General features: G+C 39.7%; 1 protein-coding gene across 1 annotated transcript in view; it reads left to right on the forward strand.

Annotated features, from left to right (window-relative positions):
* Positions 1-27,642, forward strand: part of FAM102B (family with sequence similarity 102 member B) — a 73,467-nt gene that overhangs the window by 30,131 nt on the left and 15,694 nt on the right. The window contains exons 2-5 of the mRNA XM_010372999.2: positions 6,168-6,288; positions 12,157-12,186; positions 18,156-18,272; positions 22,330-22,376. Coding sequence (XP_010371301.1) covers positions 6,168-6,288; positions 12,157-12,186; positions 18,156-18,272; positions 22,330-22,376 — 315 coding nt within the window. The remainder of the gene's footprint in view (positions 1-6,167; positions 6,289-12,156; positions 12,187-18,155; positions 18,273-22,329; positions 22,377-27,642) is intronic.

Consider the following 27,642-nt stretch of genomic DNA (forward strand, 5'->3'; position numbering starts at 1 on the left):
TACAAAAAATACGAAAATTAGCCAGGCATGGTGGCGCACACCTGTAGTCCCAGCTACTTGGGAGACTGAGACAGGAAATTTGCCTGAACCTGAGAGGTGGAGTTTGCAGTGAGCTGAGATTGCACCACTGCACTCAGCCTGTGTGACAGAGTGAGACTTTGTCTCAGTAAATAAATAAATAAATAAATAAATAAATAAATAAATAAATAAATAAAGGAGTTTGGAGGGAGACAGTCCAGGGCTACATGTTTATTAGAGACCCACCTTCCTTCTGGCTCTGCACCATCATCACGTGGCTTTTCCTGAGGGTAACCTCGCGGTCCAAAATGGCTGTTGAGAATCTAATCATCGTCATGACAGTTTTCCAAGCAGAGGAAAGAATAAAAGGTAAAAGGGTACGTTTCAACTATCCCTCTTTTACTTTGCCTTTCCAGAAGTTATACCCAATAACCTCCATTTATATCTCATTAGCTTGTACTCCATCCCATGCCTACCCTGTAGCTGCAAGGGAGGGCGGGACAATGCAGTCTTTTAACTGGACATATTGCCAGTTTGAGTAAAATCAGGGTTCTCCTTTTAAGGAAGAAGAGAGACTGCATATTGGATAAGCCACTGATAATCTTTGCCACATACATTCCTGGGCAAACCATTTGACTAGTCAAGCTGCTAGCTTACTTACTAGCCTGCTGGGAAATACCATGATAAACAGATATCAGAGACCTAAAGCCTTACCTAGAGGCTAGGACTACTAGGTGAGTTCACCAGTTAACATGTAGATATATGAATCTGAGGACTAAAGAAGAAGACTTAGTTTTGTTCGTTTGTTTGTTTTCTTTTGTTTATTTTTGTTGTTGTTGTTGTTGTTTGAGATAAAGCCTCACTTGTTGCCCAGGCTAGAGTGTACTGGCACAATCTCGGCTCACTGCAACCTTCTGGGCTCAAGCAGTCCTCCCACCTCAGCCACCCGAGAAGCTGGGACTCCAGGCATACACCACCACACTCGACTAATTGTTATATTTTTTTGTAGAGATGAAGTTTCGCCATATTGCTCAGGCTGGTCTCGAACTCCTGAGCTCAAGCAATCCGCCTGCCTTGGTCTCCCAAAGTGCTGAGATTACAGGCATGAGCCACCGCGCGCAGCCTGAAGACTTAGATTTTTAAGTTCTCAGTACACACATGATACTTAAATCCATCAGAGTAAAAAAAAATGAGAAAGCCAAGGATAGAAGCTTGGTGGACATCAACATTTTAAGGAGACAGAGGAACAAGAAACTGCAAAGAAATAGTCACATAACTAGCAAGGACAAGAATATTACAAGAATTTATAGAAGGGTCAAGTATGATACTAAAAAAATTACCCTTGGATTTGGCAATTAGTTACACACTGGTGAGCAGTTTCAATGAAATTGTGGGGGTTAGAAGCGTGATTAAGAGGGACTGAAAAGTAACTGGGAGGTGAGGAGATGGAAAATGTCTATACTGTAGAGACAGTTCTTCAAATTTCAGTTCCAACCTTTCCTGCTGAGTGACCTTTGACAAGTCACATAATTTCTGGGTATCTTAGTTCCTTTATCTATAAAATGGAGTTAGTAGTACCCACCCCATATAGTTGCTTTGAGGATTTAGTAGTTAATATGTGTAATTTTTAATATGTGTATTTACAGCAAGGCCTGTAATAATAAGCACTCAATAATAAGCACTCAATAAATGCTGTCATCGTTATCCTTAGTATCATCATCTTCAGGGAGCTTGGACCTGAAGGCAGAGTGATAGTAAGTAGATGAGGACATGGAATTGTGGGAAGTTAAGATTAGAAGACGCGTGCTGTATGAGAACCAGTTCTCTATCTCTATTTTACACTGTAATTCTAATTACCTGCCCGTATTTAGAATGCTGTGCTGAAGAAGTTTTTATTTTAACGAAGTTATAAATACAAATAATTTAGAGTCTAAGTCCTACAAGGCATATTATGGAACAGCACAGTCCCCAACCACCAACCTCTTTCTCACATGGCCCAACAGGGAAGGAGCCAGGAGAATAAATACATCAGCTTCCCTCTCCTCCTGCCCTCTATCCTTGCAGTGTTTGTCGCTTTAGCACAATTGGAGGTAGAGGCCAAGGGAGCCTGATTGATGTAGTTCATAAGACTGGCCTGCTGGACCACAGAGAAGGATAGATTGAATCTGGAATGACAAAATATCAAGCCCAGTAGTTTGAATTTCCACGAGCACTTTAATTTCCTGTATGCTTTTTTTTTTTAAATATAGCATCCTATTCCTGTATAGTAGATGCAGTTTCTTTTTTATATCACTCAGAATTTTTTTTCTTCTTCAAGCACAGGCTCTGTTTTGTTCAAGTTGCTATTTTTCTCTTCTTTTTTTTTTTTTTCTTTTCTCTTTAAGACTGAGCCTTGCTCTGTCACCCAGACTGGAGTGCAGTGTGGCATACTCATGGCTCACTACAGCCTTGAACTCTTGGGCTCAAGTGATCCTTCTGCCTCAACCTTTCAAGTAGCTGGGACTACAGGTGCACGCCACCATACCCAGCTAAGTTTTAAATTTTTTATTGAAACAGGGTCTCCTGTTGTTGCCTAGGCTGGTCTCAAACTCCTGGCTCAAGTGACCCTTCCACCTTAGCCTTCGAAAGTGCTGGAAATACAGGCATGAGCCCCTGCAACCAGCCAAGTTAGTTTTTTTCTATTCATCTGGTTTCTTTCTTATTAAGAGACTTTCCTCACTTATCTGCCCATATTTAACTGTGAAGCACTAAAAGTTGATTAGGAGCTTTGTGTATGTGGCGGGTGCTTGTCATCTCAGATTTTTATTGTAATCTGATTTGACTGGCTATGTCATTGGGAACCCTCAACATCCGTCTCATGAAATCTTTTCTTTGAGGCTGGTTGGATTCCCCAGAGAATATTCTTCCCACATCTTGAAGAACAGGTGCCTGGTTCTGGCATTGTGAGAAGCCAGGTTAGGGGAAGAAGGTTGGAAGTCTCGGCATTAAGTCATCTTTCATTACCCCAGCCAGCATGCCTTTGTGCTCTTTGTGCCATTTCTGATACTTGCCCTCACTTCAGGCTGTCCAGAGATCCTTCTGTTTCATCTTATCAGGGGAATACATCTCAGTCATCTGCAGGAGTCAGGGAAGGAGAAGTCTGCAGTCTATTTCTAAAACAGCTTTTGATCAATCCTCTGCCATGTCCTCCTTCATTCGACTTCAAAACCTGTTTAAGTTTCCTGCTCTTGGCTTTTACTATTACCAGTGTAAGGTTCAAATTTCCTCAGTATGCTAAATTAGTTATCACTTGTCTGTCTGTGGCCACTTATTTTTGTCTCTAGTTCTCTTTGTGTCTGTGAGATAATGCCTTTACTTGTTTTTATTTTAGTAGGTTTGGGGAGGGAGCAGAGGCTAATACATGCAATTAACCTGCCATGTTTAACTATAAATTTGTATATAATTTTGTAAGAAAAGTAAGAGTTTTTTGTAAATGTTATTTATTGATATCTGATCATATATCAGTGGTCTCAGTGACAGCAACAACCAAGCGCCTTGTTGCTCAGTGGACCCTGAAGGGTCCAGGACATCAATGTTTCTATCTATATCTCCTTGTTGGGAGCACCAGACACCATAGCTGATGGCTCCAGCAAGTCTTGAGGCCAAGAGATGTTGGGAGAGAAGCAATAATAAAAAATTTTAGGCCGGACACAGTGGCTCACGCGTGTAATCCCAACAATTTGGGAGATCGAGATGGCCAGATCGCTTGAGGCCAGGAGATTGAGACCAGCCTGGCCAACATGGTGAAACCCCGTCTCTACAAAAATACAAACATTAGCCAGGTGTAGTGGTGCACACCTGTAATCCCAGCTACTATTCAGGAGGCTGAGGCATGGGAATTGCTTGAGCCCAGGAAGCGGAGGGTGCAGTGAGCCAAGATCACACCACTGCACTCTAGCCTGGGCAACAGAGCAAGACTCTGTGTCCAAGAAAAAAAAAAAAAAAATCTGGATTTTTTTCTTGCTTATTTTTATTACTATTCACGGTTTTTTAAATGTATTTATTTTTGAGTGTACAGGTTAGCAACTGCCCTCCTTACCAAGGAGTCCTCCAGCTGCCTGACAATTACCTCCAGGTCCATCCTTTGTCAAATAACACTCATCTCGCCTGCATTGTGACTGTACCGATAAATTATACCCTGCCTGGATTTCAAGGGAGATTCCACCGTGAACCCACACATACATTCTTCATATCATGATTCCTTAAATCACTTAAGGGTTCCTAAGGAAAAAAATGGCCAAAGTTATCATAGTAGAACTGATGGTAAAATGGATGCCCTCCTCTCCCATTTGTGTGTCTGTTTAGTATGTAAAAGTAAACACTCATACACATATGACACACAAATACACACTTGATTTTTAAATTATGTTTGGTTTTTTTGTAATTCCTGTTCTTGGATTTCTGTGTATTGACGGAGAAATCAGAAAAACCAGGCCAAGTGGCTCACGCCTGTAATCCTAGCACTTTGGGAGGCTGAGCCAGGAGGATCGCTTGAGCCCAGGAGTTTGAGACCAGCCTGGATAACATAGGAAGACCCATCTTTACCAAAAAATACAAAAATTAGTCAAGTTTAGTGGTGCATGCCTATGGTCCCAGCTACTTGGGAGGCTGAGGTGGGAAGATCTATTTGACCTGAGAGATCAAGGCTGCAGTGAGTTGTGACCGCACCACTGCACTCCAGGCTGGGTGACAGAGTGAGACCTTGTCTCAAAAACAACAACAACAACAAAAAATAACTGATAGATCCTAATAAAAATCTATTTTATTCCCTGAGGCAGCTATAAGTTTGACTGCCTGTCACATTCACCACAGCGGTTTTCCTGTCTGTAAGCCTTTATCTAAATTTTCAACTCACCTCTCAGTCCTATCACTCCATAGACATTACTTATTACTCCCCTAAGAAAATCGAAACTATTCAACCTGGGCTCTCTTGCCATTCTCTTTTGCTTTCTTTAGTTTTCTCTTTATTTCATCCGTTATCTTTGTCTCCTTCCTATGTTAGAGGAATGGTTTTCTTTTTCTTAGGCTGAGCACCCCCCCACCCCCCACACGATAGCAGAGAGAACAGTATGTACAAAGGCCTGGGAGCTTGAAAGAGCAAAGTTGTGGAAATATACAGATTTTCCTTTGTGGGCAAGTGGGCTTTAGAGTTAAATAGGCCTGGTTTGAATGCCAGTTCTTCTCTACCGCCTCCTACTTAAACGACTTTGAGTTCATTTCTCTCATCACACTTCATTTTCCTTATCTTTAAAGTGATGAGGCTCACGCTTATAATCTCAGCACTTTGGGAGGCCGAGGCACGTGGATTACCTGAGGTTAGGAGTTCGAGACCAGCCTGGACAACATGGCCAAACCCCGTCTCTTAAAAACACACAAAAAAATTAGCCTGGCGTGGTGGCAGGCACCTATAATCCCAGCTACTCAGGAGGCTGAGTGAGGCAGGAGAATAGCTTGAATCCAGGAGGCAGAGGTTGCAGTGAGTGGAGATCACATCACTGCACTCCAGTCTGGGTGACAGAGCAAGATTCCGTCTCAAAATAAATAAATAAATAAAGTGAAGAAAATGCCAGCTACCTCACAAGGTTATTAGGAGGTTTCATAGCATATGGTAAGCTCTCAATAAATGGTAGCTGTTCTTGCTGTTATGGCTGGAGTAAAACTATGACAGTAGTTCCTCTTAAAATAAGGATTTGCTTATTCCTAGAATAAGCATTTGTTCATATTTATGCCTCTTGCATTAACTATGAATATAAGCCCTACAAGGTCAGGAACTCTGTCCTCATCTTTATGTTTTAAACACGTACCACATGCGCAACATATAAAGTAAATGTACATTATGTGTTGAATGAATGAATGGTGTAGCCTAATATATATTGATTGAATTTATAAAGTAAATTCACTTTTTTCCAGCTTCCTGTGGATAATTAAAACCTTCCAAAGACTTTCAGATCACATTGTTAGGAATTTGCTTCCTTCCTGTTACACTGTTTACGAATACTGGCTTCTAGCACATTACTTTTGCATGTTAGACTTGAGTGAAAGTATGGGTGTGCTTTTTAACATGTCATCAATAATAGTTAATTAATTGCTTCTTTTTTTCTTTCCTTCAGGGAGGTGGTACAAGCAAACTGTGTTCGCTGGAGAAAGAAGTTTTCATTTATGTGCAAAATGAGCGCAAGTGCTGCCACAGGCATCCTAGATCCTTGTATCTACAGAGTGTCTGTGAGGAAGGTATAAAAATAGCCTATTACTTCTTCCCTTTCAGGAACCATAATTAGTTCCATAGTCACTAGCTTGCTTTGTTTAGCTCTGCTTTATCTTTTTCATTAGAACTGTATATGCAGCTTCACTTCACACTTGCTGTAGTAATTAAAATACCATGGCAAATATGATGAAGAATCTGAGGTTATAAATTACAATTATTATTCAAGAATCTTCATCTCACTATACATATAAGTATTAATCTTATTTGTATTAGTTTGGGGACTATATATATCTATATCCACTATTTGTTAAATACCTAGTTTTTACTGGGCATTGTTCTGGGAACTTTATGTGTAATATATCCAATAACCCTGAAATTAGGTGTTATTTTCTCCATTTTCAGGAAAACCAGCGCTCTGAGAAGTTACTTGCCCAAATTTACATAGTTAATAAATGGCAAAGTAGAGACTCAGAGTTTTCTGATTCCAAGTCTGTTTTCTTTCCTGTATATTGTCTTTCCCAGTGTTAGGTTGAAGCAAATTACCAATAATCTAAAAAAAATGGTAATTTCATATGGTTCAACTTTGTGTGTGTGTGTGTGTGTGTGTGTGTGTGTGTGTGTGTGTGTATGTATGCGTATGTTTTACTTGCCAAAATAATACATATAATGGTCAAAAATTAAATAGAGAAGAAGGATTTAGAATGAAAGCAAGTCTCTGGCCTTGCTCTTTTCCACGCCAGTTCTGCGTCCTTCTGTATCAGAATACCATTGCCATGGTATTTTAAGTATTATATAAAATATTTAATGTGATATACCAAATAGTATTTTAAGTATTATATAAAAGAAGCCATAAAAGAAAAATTAGTAAACTCAACCATATAAACACTTTATGCATTGCAAAATATAACATAAACAAAGTCTTAAATTGGGGAAAATAGTCACAAATTGTGACAAAGGATGACTTTCCTTAGTATGGAAAGAGTACCTTCAAATAAATTAATTTTAAAAATCAACAGCCCTTTAGAAAAATAGGCAAGGGGCAGAATAAACACTTCACAAAAAAACTATAAATAGCTTTTAAACATAAAAATATGCTGAATCTGACACAAATTAAAACTACAAATTAGATACCATTTTTTACCTATAAAGTTGACAAGAATAAGGCCGGGCGCGGTGGCTCAAGCCTGTAATCCCAGCACTTTGGGAGGCCGAGGCGGGTGGATCACGAGGTCAGGAGATCGAGACCCTCCTGGCTAACACGGTGAAACCCCGTCTCTACTAAAAATACAAAAAACTATCCGGGCGCGGTGGCAGGCGCCTGTAGTCCCAGCTACTTGGAGGCTGAGGCGGGAGAATGGCGGGAACCCGGGAGGCGGAGCTTGCAGTGAGCAGAGATCGCGCCACTGCACTCCAGCCTGGGCGACACAGCGAGACTCCGTCTCAAAAAAAAAAAAAAAAAAAAAAAAAAAAGTTGACAAAAATAAAAAAGTTTGATAGTGCACTCTGTTGCCTAGGACACAGGGAAGCAATCAGTAACCAGCCAACGGTACTGTTCCAGGCACTGAGAGGACAGTGGTGAACTGGAATGAGTTTCTGCCCCCAAGGACTTTACTTTCTGGATGGAGTTGGGGGAGGTGTGATAGGAAAGACAGAGACCGTAAACATGTAGCCAAATAAGATTATTTGAGGTCATGATAAGTTTTATGTGTAGGAAACAATTCAGTAATGGAGAATAGCTTGGGCAAAGGAGATTATTTTAGAGAACTGAGGCAGGAGTCAATGAAGACTTCTCTGAAAGGTAACATTTGAAGAAGAGGCGAGCATGTAAAGGTCTAGGGAAAGGCCATTCTAAAGGAGTAGGACCTGAAAGCAAGAAGTCCCTGTATTAGTTTCCTAGGACTGCTGTAACTAAATAGCACACTCTGGTGGCTTTAAACAACAGAAACTTATTGTCTGAGTTATGGACAACAGAAGTTCAAAGTCAAGGTGTCAGCAGGGCCATGCTCCCTCTGGAGGTGCTGGGGGAGAAACTCACACCTCTTGCCTAACGTCCAGCAGCCTCAGGCATTCATTCCTTGACTTGTGGATACATTATTCCATTCACATGATTGTTTTCTCCCTTTGTGTCTTCACATCATTTTCCCTCTGTGCATGTCTGTTTCTCTGTCAAAATTTCCTGTTTTTATAAGGATACCAGTCATATCGGATTAGGACCTCATTTTAACTTGAGTACCTGTATGAAGACCCTATTTCTGGCCAGGCATGGTGGCTCACACCTGTAATCCTTGAAGTTTGGGAGGCTGAGGCAGGCAGATTGCTTGAGCCCAGGATTTCAAGACCAGCCTGGGTCACATGGAGAAATCCCATCTCCACAAAGAATACAAAAATTAATCAGGTATGGTGGCATGCACTTGTAGTCCCTGCTACTTGTGAGGCAGAGGTGGGAGGATCGCCTGAGCCCAGAAGGCTACAGTGAGCCGTGATCATGCCACTATACTCCAGCCTGGATAACACAGAGCCATACCCTGTCTCAAAAAAAAAAAAAAAAAAAAAAAAAAAAAAAAACAGACCCTACTTCCAAATAAGGTAACATTCTGAAGCAAGGACTTCATGTCTTTTTTTGGATTAGGGAGACGGGGGACATAATTCAACCCATACTAGGCCCTACAGTATAATAAACATGGAGATTATTTTAATACTTCTGAAATTAATGGACTAACTTGTTGCAGACCACTGCTCCCTCTAAGAACTATTAGAAAAGCTAGACAGAATATCCAGAACAGCTGCTTGAAGGCATCAGAAGCTACTGAGGTAGTCAGGACTTGAGGGGCTTAGAATCCATAGAGAAGGGAAGCATAGAGATAAGCCTGACATTTGGCATTGCCTTTACCCTCAAAGCATTTTTTGATTTGCAAGTAGCGGCAAAGAAGCTGCGCACAAAAGAATGAGCAGTGAAGACACTAAGTTGAGATTGCAGCAATCTTACAGGTCTAAAGGAACAAAAACTGGAATCTGGGGACCACCAGGGAGGAGGGGCCTTGGTAAACACCTCAGGCTTTCAGTTGGGACTCACTCTCTAAGAGTTTCAACCTACTAGGAAGAGTGTAATACATACAGATCAGCCTTACAAAGACTGAAACCCAGCCTCCAGTCAGCTCAATCCCTTCTTAGATGAAGGTGATCTGCCTCTTCCTTACTACTTGCTGAAAGCAAATGTATACCTTCTCCTATATCACATCACTCTGAACCTCAAATTATTTCTTCAAGTTTTCATACACAGTTATCAAGCATATAAAGAGACATGACTACATGACCAAAAATCAAAAGGAAGAGTATATGATAAAAAGAGACCTATGGAAGATACAGATTTTGGAAAGATCAAAGACAAACTTTTACAATAACTATAATTAGTGAACAAGATGGAGAATTTCATCAGAGAGCTAAAATTGTTTAAAAAAAACAGCAAATTCTAAAACTGAAAAGTACATTAACTAAAATTTAAAGCTAAGTAAACGAATAAAACTTCAACAGATGGATTTAACAGCAGGTTTACCATAACTGAAGAGAGCATTGGTAAATTGGAAAATAAGACAGAAGAAAATATTCAGGCGAAATCACAGAGAGAACAAGGGTGGAATACACAAGAAAGAAGGTAAGACATGTAGGAGACAGTGGAAAGGTCTAACTGTATAAGCCCTGGGAGGAGAGACAAGTGAGTGTGGCTGAGAATCTTCTAAAACTGATCAAAGATATCAAACCACAGATTCAGAAGTACTGTGAACCCTATGCAGTGTAAACAGCAAGTCTGGCATGTTTAAATGACAAGACCAGCCTAGGTGCGGTGTGGGAAACAGAGAGGCAAAGTTCTTGGTAGTGGGATTGGATGCACTAGATCAGGCCGGGCCTTATGAAAAGGTTAGATCTAATTATAATTGGAAGTATTGGAGGATTTTAATAAGGAGAGAAATCATCTTCTGTAAGATCACTTTTGCTGCTGTGTTAGATAAATCACAGAAACCACTTAGGTGTTTTTTGATAATTGAAGGGAGAAGTGCTTATGTTTTGATATAGAGTTACAACATATAAATGGTCATTATTGTGCAGCCAGATATCCAACTAAAAATAGAGGATTCTGTTACTATGGAGTGGGGGGAAATGGATGATTGGGATATGACTAGCATTCTTTCTACAGAGGTTGAGTGAAGGAATAGGTCCAGCAAATGAGAGTGAGGAGTTGCCAGTGAGGTAGGAATAAAACCAGGCAATTGTGGTACTGTGGAAGTTCAGCAAAGAAAATGATGCAACAAAGGAGGTGGAGTGGCCAAGCCTGTCACCTACCACTGAGATGTTGAATAAGATGAAGACCAGGAGCCTTTGGCTTTAACAAAATGAAGATCATTGGTAATCTTAAGAGCTATTACAAAGGGCTGAGCACACCTATAATCACACCTATAATCCCATCAATTTGGGAGGCCGAGGAATGAGGACTGCTTAAGACCAGAAGTTTGAGACAAAACTAGGCAACATGGCAAGATCCCATCTCTCCAAAAAAAAAAAAAAGAAAAAAAAAAAATTAGTTGGGTGGGGTGGCATGCACCTGTAGGCTTAGCTACTCAGAAGACTGAGGTGGGAGGATCTCCTGAGCCCAGGAGTTTGAGGTTTCACTGAGCTATGGTCATCCCACTGCACTCCAGCCTGGTTGACAGAGAGAGACCCTGTCTCTAAGAAATAAAATAAATAAAAAATGAAAAAGAACTATTGCAGAGGGAAAATAAGGATGAAAGCCCAATTGGATTGGGTTGAGTAGAGAGTAGGATATAGCAAATATAGATAAGTCTTTTGATGAGTTTGGCTGTAGAGGGGAGCAAATAAAAGAATTAGCTAGCAGAAACAAGGATCATCTGGAGAGAATTTTGTTTTCTTAAGGAAAGGCACTAGTAAAGAATATGACAGTCACCTAATGAAAATGGGATCATTCATAATGGGGTAGACGTAGTAGCATGGCCACACCTGAAATCAGTGAAGCAGGGAAGGGGAGGAACAGCAAATATTCATGAATGATAATAGAGTTTATCATAGATTGTTCCTTAACATATTTGTATTCACCGCTTGAAAGATGGAAATGATAGATAATGCATTATGTATCTGATTTATGCAAAAAAGATGAGACAACACCATCCAGCAGATGCATTTTTAAAAGTAGGTAGGGAGTGGGGAATGTGCTCTAATAATAATGACAAAGACATATATACAAACACATACCATGTGCTAGGGATTGTCCTGAGTGTTTTACACTTAATTCTCACAGCTGTATGAAAACAAATCTAAAGATTTGACAAATTTATGTACAGTGACATATTTTAAGTTAAAAAAGACACATATCTATTTTTTTTTATTATTTTCACTTTGGTCAACCTTGTTCACCTTAGGTAAGAGGGTTTGTACTATACTAAATGTACACTTTTACATGCATAGAGTATCTCTTCAGTGATTCATAAAAACTGGTTGTCCCTGGGGGGTGGTTTCAAGTCCTGTTGAAATCTTTCTATACTATATTAGTATGCTTAACTGAGTAAATAATTTAACCTTTCTTTGGTGATTCAGGTTTTTGCAGTGAGTCCACAACACTTTTTGACCATTTCTTCAGCAAATAGATAAAATATTAGCTTATGTTCTCACCATTTGTCTCATTTAGATTAAAGTGAAATGCTAAATAAAAATTCTGGTCATTTGGGGGGCTTGTGGGAGTCTAAATAGTTGGATTTAAGATCATCAGAATTTTACTGTCTATGATATTTTCCAGCATATATATGTCTACTTCAGAATTATTTGACATATTTATTTTTAAATCTTTTATTATATGATATCCTTACAGTATTTTATGTCTTTGGCAGGAATTAAAAGGTGGAAAAGCTTATGCAAAGGTAAGCAGATGTTCTTTAACTGCTTTGGAACATGTAATGTTGCTTATTGCTATTTATAGGCTTAAAAATTAAATTGTTTACTCTTCTAATATCTGTTCAAGCTTGTCTCTTTTTATATGAAGCAACTTGGAGATTGAACAGTTGGATCTAACAGTAAATTATAGGCATATTCTTTCTAAATGCTGATTATGGGATGTTATTCTTTAGATTCAGCCTCCCTGCTAGAGGATGATCTCTAGTTTGCATTAAGCCATAGCATGTGATAATCCAAAGGATCTCACCTGGGAAGTGTGGCCAGGCCCACCTCCCCCCACTGTAAGAGGACCTGTCCTTTTTGCTGTCTTAGCACTCTGTGTATACATGATAAGTACTGCTGGTTTTTACTTTTGCTAGCTCTGTGGAATTACTAGTGGATGTGCTCACCTGTTTGCTGACTAGAAGGATTTAGTAACAACATTACCAGAAACTCACATAGTCCTTTTTTACTTCCAGTCTCTGTGAATGGTACCTCCATCAATCCAGTCACCTGAACTGAGAGATTGTACACTAGTCTTTTTTTTCCCTAACTTTTTAAATTTGGTTTTTTTATTTTTGTAGACATGGGGTCTTGCTATGTTACCCAGGCTGGTCTCAAACTCCTGGCCTCAAGTGATCCTCCTGCCTTGGCCTCCCAAAGTGCTGAGATTACAGGCATTAACCACCTTGCCTGGCCCCTGTACATTAGTTTTAACCTCCATATTTACTGAACACCCTAAATCTAGTTGGTTGCAATGCCAGGATGTTCTTTGTTAAAGTCATAGAAAACCTTCCTCAACTAGAGATTTTTTTAATATTACAAAACAAGGAGATGTGAGATAGACTTGCTCCAGAACTGGTCAATCCACTGACTGAAAAACATCATCAAGAACTCGTTATTTTTCTCTTTCCATTCTGCCATTCTCTATGTGACGACTTTGTTCTTGGCCAGCTCCCCTTCTGGACACCAGGTGGCTGGCTGCTTAATTTTAAGTCAACACATTCACATATGACAAAAATCCAGCTGCTTCTCCCTGTATTACATTTTTTTGAGTGAGGAAACATTTTCTAGATGACCCTCAGAGGGTTTTCCCATGCCTTTCATTGGCTGGAACTGGATTATATGCCCACCCTAAACTGGTTGTGGGCAATCGGAATGGATTGCCATGGTTAGCTTAAACTAATCACAGTCTAACACTGAGCTAGGGTTTGGGTTTCCTTCCTTGTACACATGGATGAACTGAGACTGGACACCTGAATAAAACCAGGGTTTTGTGACTGGGCGTGGTGGCTCATGCCTGTAATCCCAGCACTTTGGAAGGCCATGGTGGGAGATCATTTGAGCCCAGGCATTCGTGACCATCCTGGACAACATGGTGAGACCCTGTCTCAGTAAATAATTAATTAACTAATTAAAAATAAATCAAGGCTTTGCTATCAAGGAATAGGAGGGCATTGATTCTGGGCTAGGCAGACAACAAGGTCTGCTGTAGTTGACCTGTCCTCTTCATTTTTCCTCTCTAAAAAGGTCTTGAAACCATACCTTCTCTCCATTCCCAGGGCCACTGCCTCAGGTTATGCCTTCATTATTTTTTATTTACAGCCTGCAGTGGCCTTCTATCTAGTCTCTCTGTCTCTGTTATCTCCCTCTATCCTCCATATTATTGCCAAAGTAATCTTTCTAAAATTAAAACGTGATCATATCATTCCCCCATTTTAAGTCCTTTAGCAACTATTCATTGTTTATAAAGGAAAATGAAAATTTCTTAACCTGGCGTGTAAGACACATCTGGTCATCTCTACTGTCATCTGCACATTAACACACACATACACACTCATACACTCATCCTTATGCCTCACACATACCACCCTCACAAACCTCCTGGAGTATCCCATGCTATCTTATCCTTTTGCTTTGTAACTTGATGTCTTTTCCTACCATTTTTATATTTCTCCCTCCTCTTGTCCTGTCAACTCATGTATCATTAAAGACTTAGCTTAGTCATCCCTCCCCACTGAGAACTTTTCTTTTCCTCTGTTTCTTGTAACTGTGTCTTCCTCTATCACAGTACTTGCACACTGCATTAAGGAATCTGTTCACTTTTCTGTCCTCCCCTATTAAACTATAAGAGTAGGAATGACTTCCATATTACCTGCAGTGTAGATGCTGAAGATTATTTCATGAATGAATTAATATCTGTGACAAATACAGCTAGTGTTTATGTATATATGCCGTTTCATGAGACAGTTACTCAGTGAAGCCAAAGAAAAAGTCGTAAGGAAACAGAGACTTTCTAATTCTTCACTAGAATGTAAGCTCTTTGAAGGCAGAGTAGATGTCCTGTTCATCACTGTTTCCCAGTGTCTACAACTGGGCCTGTCATATAAAAGATGCTTGATAATATTGACTTCACTCATTAGTAACTGTTAGCCTGAAATATCACATTGACATGCCCCACCTTTTAATATACTTTCTTAATAGGGGCTGTCTTAGTTAGTTTGGGATGCTATAGCAGATTACCATAGATTAGGTGATTTAAACAACATTTATTTCCCACAGTTCTGGAGGCTGGGAAGTCCAGGATCAAGGTGCTGGTGAATCCAGTGTGGTGAGGGCCTGCTTTCTGCTTTGCAGATGTCTGTCATCTCGTGGTGTCCTCAAATGGCAGAGAGCAGAGAAAAAGGAAGCAAGCTCTCTGTGTCTTTTTAAAAGGGCATTAATCCATTCTTGAGGACTCCACTCTCGTGACCTAATTACCCCTCATAGGCCCTGCCACCTAATACCACCCTTTCGGGGGTTAGGGTTTCAACGTAGGAATTTTGGGGGAACATAAACATGCAGGCCTAAGAGGCACTGATCAGATTCTCCCCTTTTTTAACTTATCGACATTGTAATATACCAACATTACAACAGTAGATGGTAAGCCAAAGGGCTGTTCTTTTATTCAACAAATATTTATTAAGTGCCAGACGCTGTTCTTGGTACTGTTCTAAGTACTGGAGATACAGCAGTGAACAAGACAGACAAAAACCCCTGCATTTGTGGAGCTTACATGCTAATGGGAGTAGGGGTCGTTGGAGGGACAGACAATAAGCAAATATGAAATATGTGTGTATATGATGTGATGATAACTACTAAGGAGAAAAATAGAGCAGGTAAGGGGAGGAAGGTGGTGACTACAGGGTAAGGGAGGGAAGAGGGATGTGATATAGGATGGTCAGGGAAGGCCCCTTTAGAGAGATGACTTTTGAACATTGACCTGAATAGAGTAAAGGAGAAAGCTATAAGAAAATCTGAGAGACAGCATTTCCGGCAAAAGAACAGTAAGTGCTAAAGGCCTTGAAGTGATCTTGGCATTTTCAAGAAACAGGACATTGTGGCTGCCAGAGTAAATGGGGAAAAGGAGGAAATGAAGTTGGTCAGGTAGCCAGGCACAGAGCAATAGGAGACTGCAGAGAAAACTCTTTCAAGAGGAACGAGATCATGTCCTTTTCAGGGACATTGATGGAGCTGGAATCCATTATCCTCAGCAAACTTATGCAGGAACAGAAAATCAAACACTGCATGTTCTCACTTATAAGTGCAAGCTGAACAAATGTGATCACGTGGACACAGGGAGGGGATTAGCACACACTGGGGCCTGTCGGGAGGGGGCAAGAGCATCAGGAAAAATAGCTATTGCATGCTGGGCTTAATACCTAGGTGATGGGTTGATAGGTGCAGTAAATCACCATGGCAAACTATGCGATAAACATGCATGTCCTGTACATATACCCTGGAACTTGAAATAAAATAAAATTAAATTTAAAAAACTCTTACAAGAAGTTTTGCTGTAAAGAGGGAAGAAAAAAAAAAAGATTCAATAGCCTGGAGAGAGATGTAGGGTGAGGTTTTGTTTTGTTTTCTTTTGTTCATTAAACTAGGAGAAAATCCAGCATGTTTGTGTGCTTTTGGGAATGATCCAGCAGAGAAGGGAAATTTTAGAATGCACAAGAGCAGAAAGAATAACTGAAGTGATTAACTTGAGTGGGCAAAAGGAGAGTGGTTGACCTCAGACAGTACTGTAAGTGGGAAAGCAAGTATGTGGGCACAGATGCAGGTAGGTGAGTGGATGTCACTGGCAGTAAAAGCTTATGGAAGTTAAGTGCTCTTTTGATTGCTTTAATTTTCTGATTGAAATAAGCAGTAAGGTCATCAGCAGAAAGTGAGGATGAGAAAGCAGTGTTGGAGGGTCAAGGAGAAGGATAATGTATGAAACAGGGTGCACTGATAATGTGTGATCAGTCATGTGAGTCTTCACATGCCCAGTTGGATATGGCTTTGTCCTGGACATATCCAGGTTTTTCTGCTGATGTTTTGCCCCTCCAAGAGAGGCAGTAAGACAGCTGGGCGCTGTGGCTCATGCCTGTAATCCCAGCACTTTGGGAGGCTAAGGCGGGTGGATCACGAGGTCAGGAGATCGAGACCATCCTGACTAACATGCTGAAATCCCGTCTCTACTGAAAATACAAAAAAAAAAAATTAGCCAGGCATGGAAAATACAAAAAAAAAAAAAATTAGCCAGGCATGGTAGCGGGCGCCTGTAGTCCCAGCTACTCAGGAGGCTGAGGCAGGAGAATGGCGTGAAGCTGGGAGGCGGAACTTGCAGTGAGCCAAGATGATGCCACTGCACTCTAGCCTGGGCGACAGAGTGAGACTCCATCTCAAAAAAAAAAAGAAAAAGGGAGACAATAAGACTAGAGTAACCATGTGCGAATTAGGTGGGTATTACTGCTGCTTGATGTGTGTTTGACTTACTGCATTTGCGGCTTGTCCTTCAACTGCTCTCTGGGTTCTTATTCTTCATTCTTTTTGTATCATTTAAAAGCTGTTAAAATAATGCTCCAGCCTGCAATTAAAATATTCATCTCGAATGCAATTTGTATGTGCCCACTGTGTGTTTTAAAACCCTAAGGCAAACAACTTAGAATCACACCAGTTTTTGAAATGTATAATACTGTGAAATGTATAATACTTTTTATTGTGTATTTATGGAAACATGCTTAATAAATTGCAACTCAATTCATTTTTTGTTGTTAATAAAAAGACTGTATATACACTTAGTCATGTAGACTTAGCTTGCTCAAAAAATGATATAATGATAAAATGGGGTTGATTTGTTGTACCACATGGAAATGAGAAACAGGGTTGAGCAACATCAGAGGAAAGACTATTCGGCAACCTTTGGCAGCTGCAGAAAATGGGGACTGAACCTGGGCAGTAATAACAAGAAGGAACAGGTTTGAGCTGAACTTCTGCACAGCAGCAGAGAGGGCTGATGTGGGGCAGAGCTCTGAGAAAGGGATGAATTAGGTGTCATAAAGAGAGATTCAGTTCAAGGATGATCAGCAAGAAGACACTGGTACCAAAGAAAATAGGTGATTCACTTAAGTCACTCCAGTTCTTGCATGGGGAGTGAAAACTTAATAACCTGCAACTATCTGCCTTCACCACTGGTTAACTTGGCATAGAGCCTGACCCAGAATAGGGAGAGGAGAGTCTAATCATTCTTTTCTATGTGTATGCAAATTATCACTCTTGGTTTGCTAGTATTTCCCACAGGGTGGTATGAATACCATTACTTGCAATGATTTTAGCTGTTTGATACATATTATTTTTACTTTAACAGTAATATATATTTTTAATGTATATAGAAAAAATATATTTACTGCATCAATTCTGATTTCAGAGATCCTGTTGCTGAAGATAAGAATAAATAAATAAATTCATATAAAAGGTGAACCAATTTAAAAACACAAAGCAAATAGTAGAACAGGTATTAAGTTGTCAAAAATTACAAATAAATGAAGCTGGAGAAAACCTGTCTAGGGTATGGGTTGAATATTTATTTTAAGGAGCATATGATAGAAGCCTACTAGATAGTCTATTAATATAATTCTCTTTCTTTTCATAGCTGGGATTTGCAGATCTAAACCTGGCAGAGTTTGCTGGATCAGGAAATACCACTCGCCGCTGTTTACTGGAAGGCTATGATACCAAAAATACAAGACAGGATAATTCCATTCTTAAAGTAAGCATGTTTCAGGATTTACTTGTCAAGAAATAGGATTATCTGCCTTTAATAAGCATATGTATATATTGTCAAGGACAAGATGTGAATCACTGCTGATATGATAAACTGACCATACCACTGAAGTATTCATCACCTAGGGAAAAACCCCATCTAAGTCACAAAAGCAGTGAAAAGTAACAAACGTTCACCTTCATGGTCCTAAGGTGTTTTTCTTTGATGTTTTGAGCATTCAGAGAATACATACACCACTACAACATAAGAGCTCATTGGGAGGAAGGAGCATGATGAATTAATGAATACCTTAAAATGTCTGTAGCTCCCATAAGGTGATTTACAGAGCAGCTGTGATAGGTACATAGAAGCCACTGGGTTCTCTTGTAAACTAGTGAAGTGACAGATGGAACCCACTTCTGGGCATCTGCCCGGCTTTTTCTAAGTACCATCAGGAGCCATGTACTCTAGTAATGAGTGCGAATGTATACTTCATAGAGTTAATTGTAGTATTAAATGAGATTAATTGAGAAAATATTTGTAAAGTACTTTGCACCTAGGAAACCCCATTAGGTAAACCTTTTGCAGTGTTTCAGTTAAGTTACCCCATGATCGTAAGTTATCTAATAAGGAAGGAAAATAATTCTGAATAAAAACTGGGTGTTCAGAAGTTAGTGAAGCAAAGAATTACCTTATACTCTACAGTTTTCAAACTTTTTTTTGCAGCAAATCTTAAGCTCTGCACATATGAAAATGTGTAAAATGGTTGTTATAGCCAGTCCAATGCATAAAATGGTTTTTGTAATCCTCACACGAATTTAGCAGCTGGAAAGAAAGGTGGGACAGCGAGTTGATATGGGAAGGAAAATGTTCAGAAGACAAGGAAGAAATTAGAAAAGTATCACAGTATAAACTTCTGTATACATCATGTTGATTGTATAGCTTTGTGGTTTTATAACTCTAAAAAGTTTTCAAAGCACTTGCCCATATCTCCATGAGATGAACAGGGTTAGAGAGATGAGGATAGATTGTTATTCACATTTTATAGATGAAGAGCTGAGACTAAAGTATCTCACAAAAGTAGTCAGTGGCAGAGCTGGGACCACAGCGCATATCTTCTGCTGCCTGGTCAGGGGTCTTATTTCCTCATATTTCTTATATGAAAAGATGGATAATTCTCTGAATGACAGTGTTTTCATTGGAAATTGAAATAACTTTTTAATTTCAGACCCTCACGTTCCTAAGAGCCAACTCATGGAGTAGTTTCCTTCTGGCTTCCCATTCATCCTTCCACACCATCTGTCCCACTTTGTCCTACCAAAAAAAAACATACTTTTTGAAGATTACACCATTCAGTCATAACACTCTCTCCTTTCCTAATCTCTGCCATCTCCTGACCCCTTAGGTACCTTCTCACTCCTATCCATTGATGACTTAGCTCGTGGCTCACAGTTTTTCTCTATATCTCTTCTCAGGTCATCATTTTTCCATGGCTTCACCATCTGTGTGGGCGAGCTAGCCTTGTGCACTATCTTATCTGTATTTTCTTTCCTGATAGCTGATCATCTATGAGTCTAAGGCTTCTCAGCTACTTAAACTCCCTATCTCCAGCAATATTTTCCTCCTCATCATCTCAGTTCCTACTCCCATGGTCACACTCTAGAGTCTAGATCTTTTTACTCCTAGAAACTTCACCCCCCAAAAAAATTTCAATTTAAAGTTTTCTTCCTCCTACACTGTTTCCAGTCCTCTTAGTCTCCTACTCACTTAGCTGTCTTTAACCTTACCACTTTCCCACTATCCATCAGCCCTGACTTGCTTCCACTTCCCTCTTTATCCAGCTTAAATTTCATGGTCCATAAGGCCAAGAGTTCAAGACAAATCTGGGCAACATAGTGAGAACCCCATCTCTTAAAAAAAAAAATACTCCTGGCTCCTCTGTCCCTGTCTCCCTGCATTGTCTGAATAATCCCCAACTTTTGTTGAACTCAGTTATTAAATATCTATCCTTGCATGCTGAAGAGAGTCACACAACCAGACTAGCTGTCATTACTGAAGCCGTGCTCACTGCCATCTGGCAGTAATACTCTACTTCCTTCATATGCTTCCTTTCTCAATTTTAGATATTCTGTCTCATACCTTTTTTCTCCTCGTCTCCCAACACACTATTCTTGCTCTCAGATACTGGCCTTGCCTTTTCCTATTGAGAAAACAGAAGCCATTAAACTCAAATTCCTTCATCTTCCCATCACAGACTTTACCTGCCTCTCTTGCCTTATCCTTTTTGTCTCCTGTTGCAATGGATGGCATGTCCCCTCTCCTGTTAGAAGTCAGCCCTTCCTCTTGGCTTCTGGAATCCAAAGCTTGCCTAACCAAGAGCTTTACCCCTTAGATTATCCCCTCTTCTCATCATCTCTACCTCAAGTGAACCATCCTCATCAACATATAAAGAAACAGCTCCACTATCTCCCATATTTATTTAAAAAAAAGGACAAAAATTAATCTCTCATCTTCTCCAACTACTGTCTCACATCTCTGTTCTAGTTCACTATTCAGTTCCTTAAAAGCTGTATGTGCCACCTCCATCTCCTTTCTGAGACATCCATGATATTCAACAGTGCAGTTTTGATGGAGTTGGAAAGCAGACCTCAGGGTTCTATGAAAGAAGAGATGATGAGGAAATCAGTGCACAAGGATAGATTTGCCATTTAAAGAGGAAAAGAATAGTCATGGAGGTGCTGGGGTGAGGAGATAGGAATGAAATAAGGTTATATAAGATACATGTCAGCCATTAGCTGGAGAACATACAACAATGTACATATCATTTTATTCATTAAGATTATGAATTTTGCTATGTGCAACCCTGGGATCACATCTCAGCTCTGCCCTTTACTAGTTGTCTGGTTTTTAAAATATCATTTAATCTCCTGAGGTTAAAATGAAAATATTGTTCTCTTATAGGAATACTGAAAATTAAAGGAAATAATGCATATTAAATACATAGCTTGTGCCTGGCACATAATGAATTCTCAAATCATGATTGTTGTTAATGTTGTTGTTACTATTACCATTATCATTATTATTCCCATAAGAACATAAAGAGGTCCTATGACTGACTATTAAAGGTAGTCAGCAACTAGAGAATAGCAGCATCTTAGAAAGTATTAGAAAAGCTTTAAATCCTGACTGGGCACAGTGGCTCACACCTATAATCCTAGCACTTTGGGAGGCCAAGGCGGTAGGATCACTTGAGGCCAGGAGTTCAAGATCAGCTTGGACAACATAAGCAAGGCCCCATCTCTACAAAGGAAAAAAAAAAAAGAAAAGAATTCGCCAGGCGTGGCATGCACCTATAGTCCCAGCTACTCAGAAGGCTGAGACAGGAGGATCATCAGCCCAGGAGTTTAAGACTGCAGTGATCTGTGATAGCACCACTGCACTTCAGCCTGGGTGACAGCAAGACCTTATCTCAAGAATTAAAAAAAACAAAAAAAAAACTTTAAATTCTGATCTAAAGCTGGAACAAAGGCCAGAAGCTTTTTACTCTTAGAAGCCACCAGCCAGCATCCCTTGAAACATCAATGTGGCAACTTGAAGGAAAACATTACCAGACACTTAGGCACCACAGGAATTTGGGAGTAAAGACAGATAGATTAGCGTGGCCACACACCCACAGGATTATTACTGGTGAATTATTATTGCTATTTGTTTCCATTATTTCCGTTCTGATTTTTGCGGTTTTGAGGTTTTGAATGTTAAAAATTATTTTAATCTATATGGAGCAGTAATTTAATATTGAATATAACCCACTTCTTTTTTTTTTTTAATAGAGACAGGGTCTTGCTCTGTTGCCCAGGCTGGAGTACAGTGGCATGACCATAGCTCACTATAACCTGAAACTCCTGGGCTCAAACAATCCTCCTGCCTTAGCCTCCCATGGATATAACCCAATTCAACAATCATTTTATTTAATGCTTTCCCAATAGAAAATATCGGACTAGGTGCTGTGAAGGAAGCATTTTATAATTTTTTATAATCGTGATGTTTCTTGCTTTATGTTTAGGTTTTGATCAGTATGCAACTGATGTCTGGTGACCCATGTTTTAAAACGTAAGTTGATACCCAATAAGTGGATTATGTATCTAAAAGTATAAGACAGATTTATTTGTTTAAATTTTTACATTAATATTTTGTAGTGCTTATGGGAAAATACCAGTTAAGAGATAGTTTCTTCCATGGAAGACTGACTTGACCCTCTTAGAAGTTATGTTTACCTATTACCAAATGAATTCTCCATACTCTAAATTATTAATGCTATAGGTCTTTTATCATCTTCAGGTTTTGGGTAAAATTATATAAACAAAAATTTTTAATACAGCTCCTGTGAACATATTCATTTCTTCAGTAAATACCTATTAAGTGCCTTACCAGGTGTTAAGCCATATTCTAGATACTAGAGAAACAGCAATGAACAAAATAGGTTAAGTCCTTGCCATCCTGGAGCTTATATTCTAAGAGGAAAATGGACAATAAGCTAACAAGTAAATACATAATACACCGATGGTCATAAGCGCTTTGGAGAAAAAGGATGGGAGGGCCATCGTGAAGAGAAGTGTCGCTATTCCATATATAGTAGTCAAGGGAGGCCCCCCCTTGTAAAGATGATATTTGAGTAGAGACCTGAAGGAGGTGGGAAGGAAGTCACATCGGCATTAGGGGAAAGAGTATTTGAGGTAGAGGAAACGAGGACAAAGACCTTGAGGGAGAAGTGTTCTTGGCACGTTCAAGTAGCTGCCTGGAGAGCAGCAGGTCTAAAGCAGGGTGAATAAAGTGGCGGGTGATAGGAGATGAGGTCAGATGATAAGGAGTCTTGTGGCCATTATAAAAAGGACTGCCACTCACACTCTGAGTGAGATAGAAAAGCTATTGGAGGTTTTGAGCAGAGGAGTAGAATTATCTGACTTGTGGCTGCTGGATAGGGAATAGACAATCTGTAGGAGTAACAAAGTGGACAGGGACACAAATAAGTAGATAAAAGGCTATTTCAGTAATCCAAGGTTTTGAGCCTGAGTAACTGGACAAATGGTGCTTTCATTTGTTGAGATGAGATAACAAGTTCGGAGTTTGGATGTTAGACATTTTAAATTTGAGGTCCCTATTTAACATCCAGCAGGGCATGTCAAGTAGGCAGTTGGACAGATCAACTAGAGTCCAATAGGGAGATCTGGGCAGGAGATAGAAGTGTGGAAATTATTACATCATCCATATACAGGTGGTAATTAAAGCCATAAGACTTGAATAAATGACTAGAGGGAACGAGTAGAAATGGAAAAGGACCAGAGACTGAGGTGGGGACACCCCAGCGTGTTAGAGGTCAGGGAGCCTGGGAAGAAGAAGGAGCAAAGAAACCACGAGTGTGATTGGAGGAGGAAAGCAAAGCAGAGTCCTGTCCTGAAAACCAAATGAAGAAATGGCCTCAGAAAGGCAGGAGTAAACACCTGCATCACACGCTGCTGTAGTGGGTTTCAGAAAATGAGGACTGACGATTGACCCTTGGAATTTGCAGTGCAGAGACTGTTGATGACTTTGGCAGGCACTTTGGTAGAATGCCCTTAGACTAAAGCCTTTTGAGCGTGGGTTAAAGAGAGTCTGGGAGGAGAAAAATTGGAGACAGTGAGTATAAACAGTTCTTATGAGGGGTTTTGCTATAAAAAAGGAACAGAAAAATGGAGTCATAAGTAAAGAGAGGATTTGGAGTAGGGCAGGTTTTATTCATTTTTAAGATGGAAGATGGTATAGCATATTTGAGTACCAATAGTATTGGCTCAACAAGAGGGAGAAACTGATGATCCAGAAAAGGGACTGTTGCTGGAACAGCATCCTTGCATTGTTGGAAGGGAGGAAGGCTGAGAACATAGCTACTGATGCAGGTAGAGGAGAAATGGAAGCATATAGAAGTTCTTTTCTAATTGCTTCTGATTTCTTAGTGCAGTAGGAAACAAGGTGCTCATTGAAGAGCAAGGACAGGGAAGATAGAGGAAGGGGTTTGAAGAAAGGAGAAGGTGTGCAGAAATCTCACAGAGTGTGAGCATGAACGGAACAGGAAATGCAGGATTGCTTCTCAGCAGCCTTGAGGACACTTAATGATTAAAAATGAAAGTTTGTTGATATCATTGAAATATCAGAAAAATACACATAGAAAACTAAAGAAAACATTACCTCCCTGTATATCAACTTCATGTTTTTAATAGCTGTAACTTAGAAAGCAACACCTGGCCGGGCACAGTGGCTCATGCCTGTAATCCCAGTACTTTGGCCGGCTGAGGCACGAGGATCACTCTACAAAAAAATACAAAAATCAGGTGTGGTGATGCACGCCTGTGGTCCCAGCTACTTGGGAGGCTAAGGGGAGGATTGCTTGAGCCTGGGAAGTGGAGGTTGCAGTGAGCTGAGATTGCACCACTATACTCCAGCCTGGGCGACAGAGCAAGCCCCTATTTCAAAAAAAAAAAGAATCAGTTCTTGATTAAAACCACACATCTTCCTATAACTTAGCCTTCCTATGCTGTCCTCTCAGAAACCATGGTTTCCTGACTCCTTTGTTTTCTGCTTTCTTGGGATTAAACCAATTTTGCTGTACTATTTTTGGTGTCTCGGGTAACAGTTTGTTTTTCTAGTGGAGTAAGATTTAGGGTAAAATAAGAAAATGAGCAGCAAAACTTAGTAGAAGAAAATAAATTGATCATTCCTTCTCATGAACTTTTTATGGATATTCCCTTTCTTGCCCTTTCTCTGCCCTTTTCTCTCTCTACTTAAACTCACACATTGAAGAACTTGAAAATAGATCATCTAATGTTTTATATTATCTCCATAAATTTAATTCTGACAATCTGGAGTTTATATTTACAGAGAAAGACTTTTGTAATTCATAAAAATAAGCAGACATTCCCTAATTCCAAATACATGAAAGTATTTTTCAAGAATCAAACCCTCAACAGTTTTTCTTTTCTCTTTTAAATTGTTCAAATGTCATTGAAAAAGGGGAAATTCTAACACATTCATATACTTGCACATACTGAATATGTACTGAATAGAAAAAACATTTTAGCTACTGATGTAAAAAGTAAATTCATTTTATCAGGTTATATTTAAATATATATCAAATATGTAAAATCACATTACTTTACAGCTAAAAAGAATGTTGGAAGTTGTCTAATCCAGTGATTTTTTTTTCAGACTATTTAGCTACAAAATCCTGTGTTCAAATATAATATGAAGCCAGGCACGGTGGCTTATGCCTGTAATCCCACACTTTGGGAGGCCAAGGCAGGTGGGTCACTTGAGCCCAGGAGTTCACAACCAGCCTGGGCAACATGGTGAAACCCTGTGCGTACCAAAAATTAAATTAAAAAATTAGCCAGGCATGGTGGTGCACCTGTAGTCCCAGCTACTCAGGAGTCTGAGGTGGGAGGATCACTTGAGCCCAGGAAGCAGAGGTTGCAGTGAGCCAAGATCATGCCACTGCACTCCAGGCTGGGTGACAGAGCAAGACCTGTCTCAAAAAATAAAGCAAATATATTATGAATCCTAGTATATAAAATTTTACTCTATGTCCCCTCCAACTTAGGTAAGATAAGAATAAATTTTCTACTGAGCACTCTCCCCCATCTGTTTCTACAAGACCCTAAAAGATATCATGAAACCAGTTTTAAAAGTGTTGCTGTAATCCAAATTCTTATTGTACAGATGAGGAAACTGAGGCACAGAGCAATCGAGTGACTTTACTGAGTATCTTTTTCCAGAATGAAGATGTAAATAACTGCTGGAGGGCTTCATTCTACTGTTCTCTGCTTTTGTCTATCTTTAAATTTTTCATGATATAAATTTTTTTAATTTACTTGAGAAACAAGAGTACAGCAGATCCTTAGTCTCAAGTTTAAATCCTAGTTTTAATATTTTCTGAGCAGAAGATCTGTAACATAGATTGTATAATTCTTCTGAAGCACCAATTTTGTACTATAAGACCAGAATTTATGAAGACAGCTGGTAAGTCAGCCTAACCACCTACCCTAAACTTTATTTCATAGTTCTCTACAACTCATCAAATATCCACCAACTCTCGTAAAAGAATGAAACTCACTCTGAAAAGTGCTGATAAAGAAAAAAGATATTTTAAGAGAGAAAAAAAGATATTTTAAGAGAGAAATTGTATACTCTGCTGGCATATGGGAATCTGGTGGCAAAGCAGATCTGGGGTGATATAAGTCTCTTGAATAGCACGGTTCTGACGTGTTCATATTCCGAAAGGAAGGAAATTATCATTTGTGAAAATGATTTCATGAATGTTACTGTCTCTCAATTCTTAAAACAACTCTGTAATGTAAATATTATCCATATATTTGAGTGAAGACATCGAGACTAGGAGGTTAAGGAATTATTTCTTTCAGGGTCCCAGGATGCAGTCATTCATTCAGTACATGTGTATTGATTGCCTGCCACATGCCAAGACTTAACAAGCTAGAAAAGACCAGCCCCTGCTCTGAAGGGATTCACTGATTATGTGGGAGACAGGCACACAGCATACAATGTCACTGGGGCACACAGGATAGGATCCCTAGCCACAGTTCCTTAGAAGCCAGGGAAATCTTTACTGAGAAGGGGATGCTGAGCTAAGTTTAAGGGATGACTAGGAATTTACTAAGCACAGGAGGTAGGTAGGGACACCCCAGGACAGAAAACAGTTTGCACAAGTTTATGCCATCATTACAGGGCATTGAGTATTTAAGAAGTGTCAAGTAGGTAATATTGTCATTTTATGAGGTCATTTTTCACACATTCTTAACATTACTATAATGCAATCAAATTAATCCCATCTCTTTTTCTATACTTGATCTACATTAAGTGATTTCAGATGACGGATGTAAAAGCATTTTCAGAACAAAAGAGGTAATAGAACAAAAACTGGCACATGGCAAGCACTCAGTGATTATTTATTCAACAAGACTGAGTTGTCCAGGGAGCTAAGAGAGCTGCCAAGGCCCAGCTAAGATTTTGGATTCTAAATTTGCTTTACTATCAGTCCCCATAGCCAGTGAATTTTCTCCATAGTGCTTAGTTGCCCCAGTAATAGAGCAGTTAGTACAGATGGCAGATATTATCAAGGGTTGCAGTTCTTCAGCTTGAGACCACAGAACAAGGGGTGCCAAATTGAAGGTGTTGCTTAAAGAGTTGTGGCTGTGGAGTCAGGCTGGAAGGGAGAATGGAGCCAGAGGGGAATAGAGAGGGAAGGGGCCAATGTTTGGGAGGGCTGAGGGCTGGAAAACAGGTGTAAGACAGAGGGGATAGAGACACTGTAATCAGGTCACCTGTGAAAGAA

This window comes from Rhinopithecus roxellana, chromosome 8, assembly GCF_007565055.1.
Source record: "Rhinopithecus roxellana isolate Shanxi Qingling chromosome 8, ASM756505v1, whole genome shotgun sequence".
Classification (NCBI taxonomy): Eukaryota; Metazoa; Chordata; class Mammalia; order Primates; family Cercopithecidae; genus Rhinopithecus; species Rhinopithecus roxellana.